The sequence below is a fragment of the Phoxinus phoxinus genome (genome assembly GCF_949152265.1).
Source record: "Phoxinus phoxinus genome assembly, chromosome: 2".
In the NCBI taxonomy this organism is placed as follows: Eukaryota; Metazoa; Chordata; class Actinopteri; order Cypriniformes; family Leuciscidae; genus Phoxinus; species Phoxinus phoxinus.
In genome coordinates, this window is record NC_136877.1 from 11,247,726 (window position 1) to 11,269,429 (window position 21,704).

Below are 21,704 nucleotides of genomic sequence, written 5' to 3' on the forward strand. Positions count from 1 at the left end.
CTCAATATCTAATCACATTTTTGCTGATGCCCTGCAAAATAAGCAAGCAAAATCTGACTACCAAAACTAGTTTGGGGATTTAAGACCAGGAAGATCTATAGCTTGAACAGCAAATTGGTGGTTTACTTACCGTAGCTGGATACCTTTAGCTAATTTGATCTGCAGTTTTCAGCACAGAAGATGCGTAGATTAAAAGAGAAATAAACAGATGGAAAATATTAGAAATGAAAGACGATACAATCTTTAGTGGAGATTCTGGGAAGAAACAACAGCAGGTTTTGTGTTCGAGAGTCTGACCCAATTCAACTGCTTATCGGATGACACACGCACGGTAAAATCCAGCAACACAAAGACGTGCGTATAAATACGCGTGACAGGATGCGCAGCAATGCAAAGCTCCTGTCATATACATTCATGGATGCAGTGTGATTGTGTGTATTGATGCTAAGCTGTGTGCCTTGTGGCGCTCTCGTTTCGATATCCATGTGTCGCTGGCTCTTAAGGCCATTCTTCTAGAGTATATACAGCATCGTAATTGAATGGGGCTGTGGTCTACACTACACGCAAACACACACTGTAACCATAAGCTTTTCATAATCATAAGGATTAAATCCATTTCTGTTGGCTTGATCTTTTCATGCTAGTAGGACACAACCTGTGAGATTTACATAGAATACAAGTCATCCCCACGCCACAATCAACACATACAATACAATACATATCCAGGTAGACCGAACCTCGTTTTGTTTTGTTTGCTTGCTTGTGTGTGTGTGTGTGTGTGTGTGAGTACAACTCACACTCTGAGGACCAGCAGACTAGCGTGCTGTCATTTGCGTTTAGCTAGCCCTGCCTGACAGATTGGCACTTTTTCAGTTCAGTCTGAAAGCAGTGGAGCAGAACGGCTTAAAAAGATTCCCCTGCTAAAGAAAAAGAGCGTAAGCACGTCTGCAATAGTTCCGTATTACAATAATGACAAGTCACCTAATAATGCAATTGACTAAAACAACACTAAAATGCCCAGATGCAGTATGATATTGATCATTCTGAGGACAAATCTGTTCCCCTTTGTACGGCCTTATAGACCAAGTTGTCAAAGTTGTTTTTTTTAAATAATTTTGCCTGTGTTAATGCCAACTGCATACATTTTGGCACACGTGTATTTGTATTGCAATTTTACTATTTCACCCCCATTTCATTTCATTTTGGACTTAGTACACATAATTGTTCCACTCAGGACCTTAAGGTAAAAAATGTCCCCATTGAAACCCATTAAAACTGCAATTTTTAATCCCAGGGCAATTTAACTTTAAAATGATGCAATCTTTTTATGCTTTCATTCTGTTGGCAAGGCTTCAAAATTCAAAACATTTTTACTGTTTTTATACCAGATGGTGCCATTTTCTCGGGGTTGGCCTATAAAGCAAGTATACTTGCTTTATTCCTTTTTTTTGCTTGCATATTATAGAGCCAATTGGATAAATTATGCTGAAAGCTCACTGGAAACGCATTTTTGGGGACATCAACCTCAAATTTGGAACACAACTTGTTTAGATTTATGGCTTTTATTTTCTAGCAGTTTTAGAGTTCAACGTTTTTCATAAAATATATTTACAAAATAATGTTCATAAATCATTTTCATAAACTTAAACCCCTATAACTTTTTTTTCTTTTTTCGGTTTCATGTTTTAAACTTACACTTCAACAATAATATACCAAAGGCCTTCTTTAAAATGAGACAAAACTCAAGTCTGTTTTCCCAAGCTTCAAATTTTAATGAATTTTTTTTTTGACAGACATTTTGGTTCAGAAATGCTTCTCATTGTAAAGATGTTTAACGCGTATTGCTTTTTCAAATGCACATTCAAAGTGACTCAAACTTTGCTTTGTTTACAGAGCTGTATATCAATGACAAGCTGCACATAAAAAATAATTTAAGCCTTTGCAATTTCATAATCGTGATAAGCCAAATCGGTTTAAGTGCGATTTCATGTAAATTGCGATTAATCGTGCAGCCCTAATTGCAGATATATTTAAATATATTCCAACAGAACACTTTAACTATATTTCAAAGACAAATAGAAGAAATTATGAAATTGAAAATAAAGATCTACTTAAGTCAATAAAGCACTCTAGAGTTCATCTAATTGCATTTAATATAAATTAAAAATATATTACATTTTAATTTAATAACAAGTAACATGCAATTAAGTGTCCAAAAACATTACATTCAGTTTTCACGGTATATTCTTTTAAAGTATTAATTCTGTAATAAGTTCTCTACTACTTAAAGTATGCTTACTTAAGTTTACTTATTTTGCACTTGATTAAAGAGGAGCACACATACTGATAAAGTGTATACCATAAATGCACTGGAACTCATTATAGATTCCAGATAATACATAAATGTCCACAAATACAGACAGAAGCACAGCCCAGCTCCAGCAAACAATCTTTTAACACTCTTTGGAAATTAACATTTCCTCTTGTACCATATGACCCAAACATGTGACCCTCTGATAATCAGCGTGTTCCTTAAGCACATTGTGCACAACCATACACACACACGCAAGCCATCTGACACTTTCCAGAACAATACAAACAGGGTTGCATGTGCTCTTGCGAACAGAAACCCTTTATGAGAAAGAACAATAGGTGCATATAGTGAAGAGAGGATTAAGAATTTATCAGCTTCCCGACACTTTCCGGAGAGAGAGAGAAAGAGGGAGAGAGAGAGAGGAAGAATGTATGAAGGGGTTGCAGTCATTTGATCCGCTCCTGAAGCACGGCCTCGTTGCTTTTGCTTGGAATTCAATATGGCATCTAACAAAAGTGTTTGTTACCCAGTAGTCTGCAGGTAAGCCGCAGTAATGCAGAAGCTGCACTGCTGTTGCTCCTCTGGACTGTTAATGTTATCATACTGTTTTGCATTTTTTTGTACTTTTGAGATGGATGAGATATATGGTTGCGGTTAGATGTGCAATATTTAGAATGTCCAACCCGATCTCATGGCAATTCATACGTATTTTACGAGGTGGCTAATTCTTACGAATTCATACGACCTCACTCGTAAGAATTTTGCTAAATCATACATATTTTACGAGTTGTCAATTATTCCCAATTGTTACGAACTGCTCCGAGACGAGAGTTAAGATCCAAACGCAGCTTTTATTGGGCAATCCAAAGGCGTAATCCAGTGTACAGGCAAAAAGGTCAAAACACAGGCAAGCAGTCCAAACAAACAAACAAAGTAACAAAACAGGCAGGGACCAGAGGCAAGAGAGTAATCCAGGGAACAGGGCAAGATATCCGAAAACCAAGAAACAAGAAACCGGGGAAAACGCTCAGAAATGCAGTTTAACACTAGACAAAACTTCGCAGTGATTGATGGGGTGAACCAGGCTTATATGGGGTGAACTAAACAAGAAGATGAGATACAGGTGAATGTGATAATGAGTGCTGATGAGTCCAGGCAGAGAATGATGGGAGATGTAGTCTGTGTGAATAATAATAGTCTTGATGTGGAGTGCCCTCAGGTGGCTCTCAAGGGCACTCCAGCTGGTGACCGTTACATAAATTCGTACGAATGACCTACACCTGACCCCGCCCCTAAACCTACCCGTCACTGGGAATTAGACAAATCGTACGAATTCGTACAAATTGGTCGTGAGATTCGTGGTGAATGCTTTTGTTTCAAGGACACACGAGTTGTAATTTATTTTTTTATGACTTTTTTGAGGTCATTTTTTATTGTAAAAATATTTAAATGATTTTTTCAATTACACTTTACAATGAAAACAATCAATCTTTTTTCAGTCAGATGCCAAGACTTAATAAAATAAAATAAAACTATTTTATTTCAGATTTATTTAAGTTTATAAAAAACGATTCTTAATCATTTTAGGTTTCGTTTTATTTAGCAATAACAACACTAAAAGTTTCAGAATCTTGAACACAAAGCTTGTAATGTTACAATTCACATTCCTTCTGTTTCCTCCGTTTCTTCCACTCATGTCACAGGAAAACCTAACTTTGTATTTCATTGCCTCTTTTACTTGTTCCATGAGTCGTAGAGACAGGAAAGGGCTTGTCAATTGACCTGTTGATAGATGAGGCTCTGAAGACTTGCATTGGAGCCACAGGCAAAGCAACGAGCCATTAGGAGTCTTCAGTACTAAACAAGCACACATCTACACAAAGCCACTCGAATGCTTTTACATACCAGACCGAAGAGAACATCACTTACCGCATTCCAAACAACAACAGAGCAATGTTTGGACGTCTGGGGAAGAAATGCACACCATCACTCATTCATGACAAATTCGTATGGGTAACTGCGTGGCTGAACCCAGTTTGTTTCTCTTGTGTTGTTCTTTGTATTGTTGGTTAATTAAGTGTAGTTCACAGGCTGGATATTTTAATAACGTGTTGAAATGTGAAGAATGGACCTCCAGCACTGTTGGGAGTTTGAGGATCACTCAAGATCTTCCTTGAGATACTCGCTACAAAAGCGTTCCTGTGTGGAGAAACCACAGGTGTGCATCTCCGCCGCCCCTCCCAGAGTTCCTTTCAGCGGCAATTTGCTTAGTTCTGCCATCTCATTCCCAGCGAAACCGGAGAGAGTTGAGCTGCTCTTTTGTTTGTTTCGCTAGATAATGCTTCATTTCCATGGTGAGTCATTCGTATTTGTGAATTCAAGCCCCTGAAAAAAATCAATCATCGCTTCTGAATGTGAAGACGCAGCTTCACTCCTTCATCCCGAATCTGAAATGTTTACTGCATTATGATGACAGATTACAAAGAAATTTTGCTCAAAGACCAGGAACATGTTAATAAAGTAAATGTATAAAGGTCTATATGATCAGAGGCCTAAATTCTTTTCATTGGTGTAACTCAGTTAGGTTTATTCAGTCATTTTGAATAATAGGATCAATACTCGTTGATATAGATATGGCACAACATGAAGTAAATTTTAACATTTCAAGTGTATGATTAATATCCAGTATGCTGTGATAAATTTACATTCATAAGCTATTGTTTGGCTGCATTTTGGAGATTATAGTATGACATCTCTACACACCAAAGTGCCATCAAAATAGCTGTAAATACACTTGTTTTTACTCTGTAAACACTTCAGTGTTAAGAACTGGTGGTTTCACAGTAAAACTACCATTTCTATTTCAAATAATTGTTTTTCATTTGAACTTTGTATTCACCAAAAAATCCTGAAAAATGTATCATTTACGCAGCACTACCATTTTTTGACATTAATAATAATAGTTAGAAATGTTTCTTGAGCAGCAAATCAGCATATTAGGTTGATTTATGAAGGATCATGTGACACTGAAGACTGGAATAATGGTGCTGAAAAACCTTTAACATCACATCAATTAAAATTTGATAAAATATTTCTCAACAATAATTGCACGTTTTTTTTTTTTACACAAACTGTGTATTTCCTTGGCGAATGTTTGTATGGGATGTGAGGTGTAACCAGGCTTCATTAGGAAGAGTCAGTTGGTAGTTTATCAGTGTTGTGTGACCGTGACTAGTTGCGGTATATTTGATTACTCAATGCTTATATTTGATTATACATGCCTGGCGATGGAGAACAGATCCAGATGTTTCAGTTATACAGTGTTGTCAAAGTCATTGGTCATGCTGCTCCAGTCTCATAATGCAACAGGAAACACCTCATGCTCTGGCACGGTCACATGGCACCATGGGAAGTTAACTGGAAGGTATGTATATTAAAGGCAAGATATTAAAATTATATCCAGACTTACTCCAAACCCGTATGACTTTAGTGTTTCTTGCATGGAACGCTTGCGGGTGAAAACGTAGAAATAGTTGATCAGATGTGCCTTTCGTTTGGACGGCGACGGCGTTTTTGGGGCTTAAAAACGCAAAAAAGTGAAAAGGTGAATCTGGAAACTTTTTATCATGTCGGTTGTTTTACGTATCGCCGCAGTTCGGAAAATGTCCGGCGAGCGGTGCTAAAAGGTTAGTGCTTTATCACTTTTGAAAATAACGTAGAATCTACATTAAACCAAACTGATAGCGTTAACAAAAGCAAACATGAGATAAAGATTAATTTGCTGATGTAACCTTGCAATTTTAGCTGCTTGTACAAGTCTTTGATCTCTTTTATCGTGACTCGTGTTCCATGCATCACAAATGCTGTAGCCAACCAGGTGAGCTGCCGAGCAAGTTACATAATTAAGTAAAAACCAAACATATTGAGCTGGTTATGTGATGCAAACATCAAAATGTATCAGTTTACACAAATTTTTGTATCAGTTTCACACAAGTGTTTGAGGTCTTTAAATAGTATAGTTTTAGGAACCACATTCAATTAACTCTTAATTAATCGATAATCTGCCCTTGTAATTATAATTTATTCCACTAGTGTTAATTTCAGATGGAAACTGCAGTGAATTTACTGCATTAGTACATAAAAATAAATAAAAGTGATGACATTTGATAGCCGCCAAGCTATTCCTTTAAAGAACAGCACTTCCATCCACCTAAGGTGAAGATGGGAACACAAGGTAGATTAAAACCCCTTTAAACTAAGTGATTGAAAATAGGTGACCCACAACTGACACCCAGCCTAAAACACCCAGCATTCTACGGCTTCATAGGCTCAGTGGAGTGTTATTTTTGTTTTGTCTCTGGACGGCATGCATTTTTCTTTTCATTTGGAAATCTACAGGGAAACGACTACCATGTGTTTTTTTTTTTGTTCTCCTTTCATTTGTCTTTTTTTTCATCTGGAGGAATATAGCTAGTAGTCAACCCCCACCCAAACCAGCCCTATTTCTCTTCTCAGGCCTTCATCTTTCGCTTTCTCCGGGGATTCGCTTTCTCTCATCTCTACAGGAAACACACAGAGCGATTTATATTTATCTGTCTTTGTTTTCTAAATGGGTCAGATTGGCTTGTCAGTGGCACTCTGACGTGCTGGGGAGATTTTAAACAGCAGCCGTTAAATCAGCCCGTTAGCAGCTCAAGAGTTGAGAGAAAAGAGATGCATGTACGCATGAAATCATTTTTAATTTACGTGTCGGAATAATTTCTGCTCTTCATTATGGAAGTAAATACAGGGGCTTTGAGATGTAATTTGTATTAATTCATGTCTTTGTAGCAGCAGGGATGTGAGGAAGGGTAAAAATACCAGCGGCGTGATCAGCCAGCCAGAACAAACAGGGCAAAGATGTTTCTCATAAATCCAACATCACACATGCATTCATACTTTTTATCTTCTGCCCAACTACTGAAGTTTACATCAGGTTATAGTTACTTTTATTCTCTCTCTCTCTCTCTCTCTCTGTGTGTGTGTATGTGTGCGTGTGCGTGTGCGTGCGTTATGGTGGCCATACGTCCGGATTCATTGTCTGCCAATTAATAGAGTAGACCATTTCAGAATCACTGTATCATGATACCATTGATATGATGGACAAAATTGTATTGTAGTTGCGAGTACACCAGAGTCCTATGCAATTAGTCCTATGCCGCAAAGTGTCCTCCTTTTTGGTGTTATGGAAATGGCCACCCTAGTGTGTGTGTGTGTGTGTGTGTGTGTGTTTAAAATGAAACAAAATGAAATGTTGGATGTTGATGCTATGGAGAATTTGTAGACCTGTGGCCCAGGGTTATTACCATTAGGGTGGGCAATTTCGGAGAGGCTAGCAATTGCAAGCTAGCTTTGAAAGCATACGATCCCACCCTCCCTTCAGAGTGTCTCCAATGCCACTCCTCCTTCAAAACACATGAACGCACACAGCAGAGTCTGCTAAGTGTCACAAGAGACAGCGTTAAATTACCTCATGTCTCAAAGCACACAACATTATATGAATAATGAACAATAATAAGCTCTGACTATACCACCTGACTAAAAATTTTCGTCCAGTCAGCCAGATCGGACGAACCTTTTTTGGTCTCGAGACTTTCACATAAGATATATGTACATTTTTAACTTTTAGACCCCTTTTAGCATTGATTGCTATCAGTATAAAGACAGTTTCAATGAGTATAACACATTTTTTTTATGAAAAACATTGCCTACCTTTAACTTAAACTAAAACCTTAAAAATATGAAAATATTTTAAACTTGAAATAAAAGGAAAATGAATTGAAATAAATAATAATATATTTTATTTTAGTTAGGCGACATTGCTCATTTTCATTTAAGTTGAAGTACTAAAATAACTAAAACGAATCTAAAACCTAAAACAAATAAAATGTGGTATAAAAACGAAAATGAAAGAAATAAAGGCTTAATATTCAAAATATTAACACAACTATATATAGTATCCCAGTGATACTAAAATAACAGCCGTGACCTTGAAAAAATGACTTGCCTTGATTTTTTTTTTCTTGTGACACTTAATCATTCATCAAAGTGGAGGTTAAAGAAAGTAAGCATGAGCATATCACGGTCAAGCTGCATTCACATCACCAGCAGCAACTGACCTGAATGTATCCGTGTGATGTGAGAGACAGCGACCGTTGACATCAGGATGTGGGCGTGGCCAGTGACTCCACACACACTTGAGAACAGTTTGACTTCATGCAAATCTGAAGTGAAGGCAGTTGAGCTCACATGATCAATCAACCTGTCAGCTACTCTAGCCGAAAGTCTGCAGAATGGGCATCTAGCAGTAAACGCTTTTGTGATTTTATATGATACTTTTCTGATCACATGCATTAAGAAATTGTGGAAGGGCAATTTCTGTGTGTGTGTGTGTGTGTGTGTGTGTGTGTGTGTGTGTGTTCTGTCCTTTAATTATCTATTTACCTTTCAGTTGATTTTTTGTAAATGTAAGCACCTCAACTTTAATTTATGTATGTATGTAAGCAGAGACATGTTTTTTTTTAATTTGACAACATTGATCGCTATATGTTTGTGTTCAGCCAGCAACCATGGCACAATAGAGAGTGTGTGTGTGTGTGTGTGTGTGTGTGTGTGTGTGTGTGTGTGTGTGTGTGTGTGTGTGTGTGTGTGTGTGTGTGTGTGTGTGATTTATAAATAAGTCATGCCGTTCTCAGTCAAAACAAAACAATCATATGTGTGTGTGGCCTGAGGAATCAGTGGTCTTGCTGCTAAACACTATTATATGCAAGTGTCTAAGCTTTAGTGGGTTTTGTGGTTAGCCAATATGCTTCAGTGTGGCGTAATTAGTGTCTGAGGCTTAATTTGACTCACTTATGGCGCTTCCGTTGTCTGCGTGTACAGAATGAAGCTCACTCTCACTTTCTTTCTTTTTGTCCGGCAGCTCTTGGAAAAAGGAAGAAAAAAAACATCTTTTCCTGTTGTTTGTTTGACCTCAATTAAACCCTCTGTTTTGTCAAGAGCCGTTAAAATCACAACAGCCTCAGAGCATTACATGAGTGTGTGTGTGTGTGTTTTAGTTGACGGCATTCCTGCAGTAATATGGTGGCAAAAGGGATTTGCAAAGGGCAGAGAGAGAGAGAGAGGGAGAAAGAAAGAGAGAGGATGTAAGGGCAACTGCACAGGAAGAAAGAAGGGAAATTGCTAAACAGTGCATTGGCAGATATGAGCCCTGAGCGTTCAGAGATCGCACACGCTGTTGAACAATGTTGCTGTAATGCTATGTGCCGCACATATGAGATTATTACTGCGTGCCGAGCATCAATATTGGGTGAAACTGGGGAAATTCAGGATTAGTCTTTTCTCCAAAATCACAGAAACAAACACCACTGTTTAACCACTGTTTTTTAAAAGTCTCTTCTGCTCATCAATTAATATATTGTCAAATTATATTTATTCTTGTGATGCGAAGCTAAATTTTCAGCATTATTACAGTTTTCAGTGTCACATGATCCTTCAGAAATCATTCTAATATGCTGATTTTCTGCTCAAGAAACATTTCTTATTAGTATCAATCTTGAAAACAGTTGTGCTGCTTCATAGTTTTGTCAACCTGGAGCATTTTTAGGATTCTTTATTGAATAGAAAGTTCAAAAGTTCCAAGTTGAAATATACTTTTTTGTAACATTATAAATGTCTTTACTGTCCCTTTTTGGACTAGGCCTATTTAAGTCTGAATTTACTCTAAATTTATATAAGTATTAATTTAGTTTTTAAAAAATGACCCCAAACTTTTGAATGATAATGTAAGATAATATATTTAGGATAACAAAAACTAAACCTTTAGTACCTGTTCTTTTGAACATTTTATTCATAACAGTATCGTCTTACAGTGATTCGGTAAAGGACCACATACACGTCTAAGGAGGCTTCCATGTCGTTCCGCCATTTTGAAAAACTATGATAGCAGAGAGGGACAAAAATCACTACCTCAACGCGTTTCCACAGCGCGTTTTTGTTCAGAGCCAGCGTCACGTGACTGAAACCAGCAGAAACGGACAAGGAGATCAGTGAGAGGCGCTTGTCACTGTCCCGGCAAATTTGAAAGGCTGCACTGCACGGTACTTCATAATGCAGGATCATACTTATGCCGAGCCACAGGAGATGTTTTTTACAGTCTGTGATTCATACAGTAACATTTGTTTGTTCGTTGTGTGTCAAGTTGCAGTTTGTTTGAAATAACAAACCTCATCACCCGAAAGAAAACTCGATGAAGTGCTATTGGAAGACATGTAGTCATAGCTTCTTGGTACATAACGGCTACCGTAGTTGAAACACGCATTTGAAAAAGCGATGCGCTAGAGATGCAAAATACAATTTCACCGCTACATGTGAGAAATTCTTACACATTGGACCTTTAAGGGTGGCCAAGCGGTTGGCAAAATTAAATGTAGTTTGCCCCACACAAGAATATTAAAGTGTGCCATTACTGCCCAGAACACCTTAGAGACGCCCTAGCAACTACCCAGATCCCCCTCTGAATGCATAGCAACACCCTGGCAGCCTTTCAACGCACTGGATCATCATGGCGGATTTTTGCACAGGCAAGAAACACTCACATCTTCAAAGAATCTAGACTTGCTTGATGGATTTGCAGCCTGATTTTCACTTACACATGTACTCGGCTCATTTATGTGGAATCATATTTAAGAGAATCTTCTGCCGGTGAGGCGATCCTTTCAGCAGGTTACACACCATTTCATCAGACAGAAATCTCTCCTTTTACTAAGCGCATCATCTCAGTGTTTATTCATTTGAATCTCGTGGCTATCTCTGCTGTCAGCACAAACACAGTCTACATGCTCATTTAGATGACACGTAATACAAAACACATTCCGAAATTAACTTAGATGTAATGTAATTCATGTTCATTAAAGGGTTGTTCACATTGTCAAATTATGTATTGAACACACACATGCGCAAAGGAATAAATTGTGTGTGTGTGTGGATATATATGGATATCTGTGTGTATACATAATTGAATGTGTATTGAACATTCATTTAGGATATTGTGCTCACTGCTCACACATCTTTGATATATCAAAGCTGTTACATTTACCGAGTGTTTGTGGGAATCAGTGTGTAACTGCAGAGTAAAAGGGAAACAGTGATGTATGCACACAGGTGGAGGCGTTCATCATGCAGACTGATGCTAATTGACTGAGCTGGTCAAACCATCCGACGCCATCGCTCACGACTCACGGGACTGTGTGTTTGCCACCTGCAAACACAAACCGACAACCTCAGATGTTCTGCACACATACACGCACACACACAGACAGACACGCGCTGTGTCCAAGTTATGGCATTCATTTGCTCTTTCTGTCAATGCTTATTTAGTGCTTCAGTAAAAGAATCAATTGCAAGAAAGAGAAAGAAAACCAAACAACGGTAATTAGTGTCTGGCTTCACTGCTCAACATAAGCTACTTTGAGAACAATCAAGAAAAGCACAAACACACAGAGGAATGTTTTAAACTTTTTAAAGGTCTAAAAAGTCATGGAGTACTATAATGTTACAAAATGTTATGTCATGGAAATTTCTACTGTAAATATACATTTCTCTGGTTATGCACTGCATGGAGGCTCAGAAAGCCGAATCCTCCTTTGAGCCACATTCAAATCTCAAGGCCGTTCGTTGTCTTTTAGGAGATGTTTACACAAACAAGCATAGTAAAAAAAAAAAAAAAAAAAAAAAAAAATCCAGTAATCACAAACATCTGAAAGTCAATGACAAAAATCAATTTAATGCAAGTTTAACACAATTTTAGAAAAATAATTATTTTATTACGATTAATTCATTAAGTGGCATCTTCCCACTAGGAGAAATAAAACAGAATGTTGCAATACAGAAAATATTGTGAATGAAAGAGATTAAATAGAAAATGTATAATATAATATAATATAATATAATGGGATATGATACTCTTTCTGCAGTTTTTATGCTGACACCAGTAGGTAGCGGCAAACAAATGTCTTTGAACCACGAGTCAATGAGCCATTCATTCAACCCATTTGTTTGTTTCTTTCAGGAATGAAACATATGACTCTCTTTACGAATGAGTCATTGAATCATTCACTCAAACGATTTGTTCAATCTATTCAAGATCAAAACACACGGCTCAGATATGACTTTGTTTTGAACTACTCTCTTTGGCGCAGCAACACAAGTAACGGACAATATTATATCTAAAATGTAAGTTACTCAATATTACGTTTATGTTTATCGAACTGTTGCATATAAGCAATATCAGAAACACCCCTGTGTGTCGTGTGTATATTTAAGGGAGGCATCTTTTGAACTCGTGTGAAAATCTTAAGTTTCACACAGATGTTCAACATGCTTGTTTGGCCCAGTCACATTCTGTTACACTCTTGCTTGTGCGATAATGTTTTAATATCATACTAGATAATTTTTTTTAATAATACTTAAAATTAAACTATTATACTGTATTGTTTTTATATGGAGCCACGTGACTTTCCCACTAAACTCAACATAACACAATGTAAAAGGATGAAACGTTTGTGTGAATGTTTTGTTAGGTTGTGTAATGTTAGGTTGAGTTCTTCATTTGTTATTGTGTGTAAAGGTACAAAAAAGGTAAGAACTTCATTGTCTTTGTCTGTCACTCATGAGTCATGAGACAATTCAGAGAGACTCTTTAAACAGTGTTATCAGACTGCTGAAGACCATCTGTCAACACACACACACACACACACACACACACACACACACACACACACACACACACACACACACACACACACACACACACACACACACACACACACACACACACACACACACACAGCATCGTTAATCCGTCACCCTGATGTTTCTGACCTGTGTGTTTAGGCAGATTTTCTCTCTTTTGTGAGATTACACTGACCAGGCCCCTTGGAATGTGTGTGTGTGTCTGTGTGTGTGCGTGTGTGTGTTTGAGCCCCATGGGCTTGTGTTTTGATATTAATGATGACTTTTAAATGTCAGAACAGTCCAGGTGTCAGGGTGTGGAAGAGGAGAGAAAAGGACCACAAACACACAATCCTTTCATAACCACACACACACACACTTACTTTTATATATATATATGAGAGAGAGAGAGAGAGAGAGAGAGAGAGAGAGAGAGAGAGAGAGATAAAGTAAGGTTATAGGGTAATTGCTAGTTTGTTCTGGGTAGTTTAACCTACATATTATAACCTCTATTCAGTATATCACTTGGGTTATTCCTTCTGTATAAGTCTGGGTTTCTTTTGTCTGTTTTATCATCAGATCGAACACCGTCTCTGTCTGTCTCCGGTATGTCGTATGAAGTGAAAGTAAACAGGATAGGAGAAGCGTGAGTGTGTGTGAGAGCTCCGCTGCGTCCCGTCTCATGGTTAATGATCTGTTATCGGCGGGCGAGTGTTTGTTCACACGAGTGTGACAACAATCACACTCCGCTTAAACGCAGAGATTCACACAAAAGGTGCAGTACGGAAGCTGGAAGCCAATTAAAATCAAACCCAATGACGCGCGGTGGGCAGTGAATGGTGGATCTGCGTGTGTGTCAGACCCTTAATTGTGGAGATCAGTTTTTTTTTTATGCCAGCCTGGTTTATAACTGGTGTTTGCATCAGAACTGAGAATCTGACTTATTTCCACAGTTCTTTCATGTTATCAAGTAATGAGATGAAGAGGCGAGGAAACCTCTTTAATGAGCTTCTTGTTCACAAAGTTTACGATTTCAGTCTATTCTTATTAATGTTGGTGAATTCTGTAAATATACAGACGTACACATACTTTTATTTACACTATATGGTGACCACTTTAAGATAAGATGGTGATTTATTTTTGTTCTCTCACTTAGATGATCAGACAAACTTGTGGAATCCATCAAATGCCCTGAGACGTTAAATCAAAATGTTGCTGTCTCTGCGAGGAGTCTCACAGCTCTTCCATCGTGACAGTCGTCCAGAGCAAATCCACACCGAAATACTTCAGTGACCACACAATCCAGGTTTTACTGTCCCAAAGATAAACCCATGGGGTTGAGCTGAAGACAAGCTCAGCTTTAGTCCATCAGCCGGGACTAAAGACTCTGATCTGGAAAGATTTAGAGCAGAGAAATGATCTCTGATCCTGTTGTATATGTTCTGCCACTCAATCCAGAAATATCAGAAAAGACTCTAGGACGAATTCACTAAACTGTTGTCGTGCGATACAGCATTTCCACACAAACACCTACATCTTATCCACTAAATGATCCGCAATCCATTTGAACTGCATGCATTGAAATAAATGAATTATCATGCCTTTCAATTTACCTTAGGTAGGGAATGTGACTTATTCACATAAATAAATGTTACTTGCCTGGTGCAAATGCAATCATTTATAAATAAATTATTTAAAAACCCATATCGATCTACCACTAATCTGAACATTGTGTGATGTCAATATTTAGGGGTGCAAATAAATGCATATTTGTTATCAAGGATTCCGTTTAATATTTTTTGCCTCACAAAAATCTTTTTTTAATGTCAAACCGTTTAAGAAATAGTAATGGTTTACTTTCCTTTTTTTATTTGTAATGCAAAATTATAATTTTAACAGAATGTCTCTTTTCCATACACTGAAAGTGAATTGTGACCCGGGACTGTCATGATTTTAAAATTATGCCATAAAAGCAGTCTATACGACTTGTGCGCTATTTTCCAAGTCTTTGCAAGCCATACGGTAGCGTTGTGTGCTGAGAATAGTCCTTTTTGACCAATGATCTTTTTTGACACAGCTTTCATATCTCATTTGAGAGCTCATATCTCACGATTTGATGTCAACGATGACAAATGTCACTGATTCTTATGTCTTTTTTTGTTTGTTTCTCTTGCAGCAATGATTTCTCAGTTAAATTTTGCTCAGTTTTTTATTTTTTATTTATTTAATCTCTGAGTTTAATAAGCATTTGTCATATAACCTTGTAGTTTTTATTTGACTGAATGTCTCTTCTCACTTTGTGCAGCATTCAGTCGTGCTCCGGTGCCCATGGCAGTTGTTCGACGGGAGTTGTCTTGTGAAAGTTACCCAATCGAGCTGCGCTGTCCTGGCACGGACGTCATCATGATTGAGAGTGCAAATTATGGTCGAACTGATGACAAAATCTGCGATGCCGACCCTGCGCAGATGGAGAACACCCGCTGTTATTTGCCTGATGCGTACAAGATCATGAGCCAGAGGTGAGACACACAAACACAGTTAGGCCAGAATCATGCATTATATATTACAGATCAGAAGTGTATACTAATTAAGACGTTTTAATGGTTTCTTAAGCTCACAAAGGATGCATTTATCTGACAAAAATACTATAAAAACAATAATATTGTGACATAGTAAAGCAAATGTTAACTTGTTTGTGAAAACCACAATACATTACATTATAAATATGTTTGCTGTCACATTTGATCAATTTAATGTGTCTTTGCTGAATATAGTTTTGTAATGATTTATATTATATATCTTACCCCAAACTTGTAAATTGTAGTGGATCACAGTTTCCACGGAGTATTGGAGTATTGAAGACTGGAGTATTTTTAAAGTGTTTTCACATACAAAGCAGTTCCTTTAAATTGTAGTAATTTTTCACAATATTACTGAATTTATCAAATAAACTGCTGCTGAAAATTCAGCTTTGCATCACCACATACATTTTAAAATATATTCAAATGTATGTTTTTTTTAATGGTAATATTTCACATTTTTAAGTTTTTTTTTACTGTATTTTTGATCAAATAAATGCAGCCTTGGTGAGCATAAGAAACTTCTTTCAAAAACATAAAAAAAGTCTTGAATTTTTCCAAACCTTTGACATGTAGTGCACACACAGCTATGATGAGTTTTTCAATGTAGAGTTTTAAAAGTATAGGTTGTGCTGACTTTTAGAAGTGTGTTGTGTAGGTTTATTACACATTTTGCAAAGCTGAAACCACTTTTGCACTGTATATTGTGTCAAATCTTTTGGGCAGAGTGTGTGTGCAATAAGGCTCTTTTGTTTCTGTGTGCTGCTAGTTGTTTAGTTTCTTACCCAGTAATGTCTCATGGTACAATTAGAACAGGGAACATCCCCTTGAAGCAGTCTGGGTTTAAACGCTCCACTCAAGAACGCAGTGATTTTGGTAATTAGATATAGGATACCTTAGAAATCCTCGGGTCCATGAATCAAGCCTTCAGGGGTTTGAACCTGCAACCTTTGGATTAGCTTCTGCTTTACCACTGTGTGTGTGATACACTGATGCAGATTTGGCTTATTAAATCCTGCTGTGCTGCTCTCTCTTTTGGCTGCTGTTTTCCCGGTCTTCCCTATCATTTTCCTCAAGATTTCATGCGGCTTGACGCTCATCACACCTCGGCAGAGTGGAAGAGTCAGGCAGACCGGGATCAGAGTGTGGTGTATCTGTAATTGTTCCTCTGTGTATTCTCAGTTCTGTTGCTGAAATAAATTAAAGCAGCTGCTCAGCAACACAGCAAGATAACAACAGTAACTAGTGCAGAACAATGGTATTCTTCTCCACACCAAACCTCTAACCTCACGCACATAATCATGTTAAGTGTGGGGAATTTGAATAGAGAATGTTTAAGTAGAGGGTCTGATAGAGTTACAATGGATGTTGTACAGAGTTTGATTAAGGTGTCATCGAATTTTAGTAAGGTCGTAAAGATTTAATAGAGTTACGTAGAGATTTAGTAGATGGTGTCATGTAGAGTTTTAGTATAGTATGTTGCAGTGTTTTAGTACAGTGTGTGACTTTTTGTAGAGTATGTTGTAGAATTTCACTAGAATGTGGCAAGCAGAGTTTCATTAGAGTGTCATATAGAGTTTCAGTATAATGTGTTATGTAAGGTTTTAGAGAATGTGTGTTGTAGAATTTTAGTGTACCGGTAGTTTCATACGAAGAGTATACATAGTTTTATTGGAATTTATTCATGTAAAGTTTCAGAGGAATGTGTCGAGTAGAGTTTCAGCAGAATGTGTTATGTAGAGCAGCGGTCCCCAACCTTTTTTGTGCCACAGACCGGTTTAATATCAGACAATATTTTCACGGACCGGCCTTTAAGGTGTGGCGGATAAATACAACAAAATAAAATTATAAAATATAATAATAAACGTGAATCCAATGTGTAGGCCTACTCGCAACTTTATTAGCAGCGTCCTCATAACATCGCGCCAACAACATAACATGAGTAACATCCTCTCTGCCCCCTAATGCCTGGCTCACACTACAGGAGTTTTAGACCGATTTATGCCCGATTTACCCCTCCCGAGAATCTGAGAAAAAATCTTGGCGAGGACCTCGATCGGTTCCGATGTTCGGCGCAGATTATCTGGTAATGTGAGGCGTTCACAGATCGAATCTTGCCCCTCCTATAAATAAATAAGTGTTACGCTTTGATCAGCAGGCACAAAGTAATGAGACATAATAAGTTGTTATTTCGACATAATATCTGTTCGACATAAGTCGTTATTTCGACATAATATCTGTTATTTCGACATAATAGGCTAAGTCGTTATTTCGACATAATAAGTCGTTATTTCAATTTCCGGCGTAATATCTCGTTATTTCGACACAATAAGTCGTTATTTCTACATAATATCTCTTTATTTGGACATAATAAGGGGACATTCTAATCTGCATTAAGCCTTATAATGGTTTTATATTGGAGGAAAATGCTTAACGTGTAATTAAACGCGTTGCGTTCATATTCTGGGCTCATCTGATTTTTTTGTACATAGCCTACTTTATTTTGATTTTAGTATCATAATGATTAATAAATGCACGCATAATTATCCGTGATCTTGATAAATGTTGCATATATGTTTTACTATGCACGTAAACAAATGCCTTTTAACTTATGAGTGCAAAATTCTGAATTAAATGAATGTGCAGCAATTTGTACAAATAGAGTCTGTAGGCCATATACGTGTTGTAGCCATTAAATAAGCGCATTTAGTTTCATATTTGTTAAAATATTATATATATTTTTTTTTCATCTGATTATCTATGTTGATTATGAAAAGTGAACCGCATGAGTGAGATAGGATGCGCAATAGGCTATATCGGGAGGCATGGTGGGTCAGACCTGATTTTTGTTTTGTAGAAAGCCTTTCTTTTAAAGTGAATTTCGTTTGGTATAAATTTTATCTTAATTCTTTTTTTTCATCAACCAATTGCCTGTATTTAATAAATAAGATGCAAATATATCAGACAATATAATCATGACGGAGGCGCGGTCACTTGCATTGCACGTTGCAAACTCATCTTATGCCTCACAGACATAATATAGAAAGCTTGAAATGTCTTTAAACGAAACAATTCAAAATGAAAAGAAATAGACTACTCTTTGAATAATCCATTATGTGCGTTTCTCTCTATAGGCGCGTTCACTATGGAGATGGCGATCGTCAACTTCATCTATGCAGCCGACACTGACTCAAAAAACCCTGTAGTTTATTAATAAAAATCAATGCACTTGTGTAACCGGATTTAAAATTGCACATCTTGTATAATACGCACATATTATGTCGGAATAATACTCAGATAATAAATCAAATGAAAATAATGCAAGTTATTTATTCTTTCTGTGTGGCCCGGTACCAAATGACCAGGGGTTGGGGACCATTGATGTAGAGTTTTAGAGTATATTGTACACAGTTTCAGTGGAATGTTTCACATATTTTTACTGGAATGCAACACATATGCCTAGAGTTTCAGTAGAAGGTGCCATTTAGAGTTTCAATATAATGTATTATGTAAGGATTTAGAGCATGTTGTAGAATTTATGTATGCTACATAGTTTCAGTGGAATACAGTATCACAGAGTTTTAGTGGAATGTGTCACATAGGCTAGGGTTTCAGTGGAATGTGTCATGTAGAGTTTCAGCAGAATGTGTTATGTAAAGTTTTAGAGTATGTTGTAGATTTTCAGTATAGTATGTTATAGAGTTTTAGTGTAATGTTTCACAGAGTTTTAGTACAATGTGTCAGTTTTAGTAGAAGGTCATGTAGAGTTTCAGTAGAACTTCAGTAGAGTTTGTTGAAGAATTTCTGTATAGTATGTTACATAGAGTTTTTGTGGAATGTGCTATGTAGAGTTTTAGAGTATGTTGTAAAATGTCAGTAGTGTTACATAGCGTTTCATTAGAATTTCACCTATAATTTCAATATGATGTCATGCATTTCCATAGAATGTCACAGAGTTTCAGCAGAATATGTCACATAGTTACACATAGTGTGTCATGTAGAGTTTCAGCTGAATGTGTTGTACTGTCACACCACATTAAAGAGCGTGAAAAGGACATTTGTTTGATAATTTGTAAGCTGGAATTTTTTTTCATATCAGAAGTACCAAAGCACAAAGCTTGTTGCGATTATTGGATAGTATGTTACAAATAACGTTTAGTAAAGTTTCGTTCATGCATCAACAGGGGTAAAAAAAAAAAAAAAACTACAAAAGATCAGTCTTGCGATTTAAGAATCAATATAGGTTCATCAAAATAAAGATCAATCAACATTGAGGAATCGATATTGTCAACCCATCCCTAGTGAACAGTGTATGTATATTGAGTTGTTAGGGATTGTTTTGGGGAATCCTGTAGCGTTAGCTGTTCTTCTGCGTCTTCCAGCCTCATTAACATGCAAAGAGATGAGAGGAGGTAAAGCTTACCTCCAGAGAGGAAACAAACTCAAACCCTTGGATCCCACTTACCCTGTAAGCCTATTAGAAACAAACCAAGAAGAATATCCAGAGAGAGAGAGAGAGAGAGAGAGGAAAGGGAGGGAGAGAGAGAGAGATGGAGAGAGAGAGAGGGAGAGAGAGAGAGAGAGAGAGAGAGAGAGAGAGAGGGAGAGAGAGAGAGGGAGAGGGAGAGGGAGAGGGAGAGGGAGAGAGAGAGAGGGAGAGAGAGAGAGGGAGAGAGAGAGAGAGAGAGAGAGAGAGGGAGGGAGGGAGAGGGAGAGAGAGAGAGAGAGAGAGAGAGAGAGAGAGAGAGAGAGAGAGAGAGAGAGAGAGAGAGAGAGAGAGAGAGAGAGAGAGAGAGAGAGAGAGAGAGAGAGAGAGAAGAAAGAGAAGAAAGAGAGAGAAGAAAGAGAAGAAAGAGAGAGTTGCACATGCTTTATTTGCACATGATTGGGTATCTGATTCACTAAAGAAAATACTATATGCAGATCAGGCAACGACACAAATGTTCCCGGAAAATCTGGGCTGAGTTTGAATGGCAAAATCTCTTTTAAATAAGGTACATTTTACTGTTTGCTTTCTGTGCTCAGTAATAGTGGGATTTTAGTGGCCAAACAATTAGAAACAAGTATTATCTAAAAATAAACAATGCATTTTATTTATTTCTATATCACAATACTAAAGTTTGTCATATATTTGATTTTCTATTTTTTCTAAATTGACATACTCATATGTCAGTTCTGGTATCCACTATAGTGCTGCTTTTGTGCTTTTGTCTTTCTGTTTGTCTGGTTATTGTCAAGCGCTTAAGATCAGATTTTCCGAGGTTTACGTAACAAACCGCATTCTGAGGGCAGCAATATCCAACTGATTCTTTTTTTCTTTTTCTTTTTTTAAAATAGCAAATAAGATTTGCTTTTGCCCACATCTGTGTCATATTATCATTGCTTGTGGGCTGAATTTTCCCTTTGTCTGTCATTGTGTGCTCTGTGACTGGCAGAGGTCCTTGGGTTCTGAACGCACAAGGTTCTTGCACGAGTAACCTGATAGCTCAATTCGGAAGCGCTACTCTTCGTTGTATGGAATTTTGCCCTCGTGGGAATAGATCTGCTTTTCCGGGCCGCAAGCCACCTGTCTGCTCGCTGGTGCAGTTTGAGTCATCTCACGCAGACATGCACACACAGCTAATATCCAGAGGCAACAGCCATTTAAAGCAAACTCATTGTTTCTATTATGTGTCTATATATATATATATATATATATATATATATATATATATATATATATATATATATATATATATATATATATATATATATATATATATATATATATATATATATATATATATATTAGACTTAGTCATGTGTTTGATATATCATTGAGTGATTTTTCACAGTTTAGAAGCTATGTGTAAATGTGTGTGTAGGGTACTTGTATTCTCCAATATCAATGGGGATCAAATGTCCCCACGAGTAGAGTAATACTAGTAAATTCAGGAGTTTTCCCCATAAGCGTCAGCTAAAAGCAGACGCGATGCTCATTCCCGTTATCTCAGGGAACCAGGGTTACATGAGTTACCATAGCGTTTTTTATACTGTACAAA

At 37.2% G+C, this 21,704-nt stretch overlaps 1 protein-coding gene across 3 annotated transcripts in view; it reads left to right on the top strand.

The window, feature by feature from the left end:
• Positions 1-21,704, top strand: part of LOC307011911 (adhesion G protein-coupled receptor L3) — a 305,103-nt gene that overhangs the window by 104,949 nt on the left and 178,450 nt on the right. For all 3 annotated transcript variants that reach the window (XM_079638009.1, XM_079638010.1, XM_079638008.1), the window contains exon 4: positions 15,390-15,603. In XM_079638009.1, the coding sequence (XP_079494135.1) occupies positions 15,390-15,603 (214 nt within the window). The remainder of the gene's footprint in view (positions 1-15,389; positions 15,604-21,704) is intronic.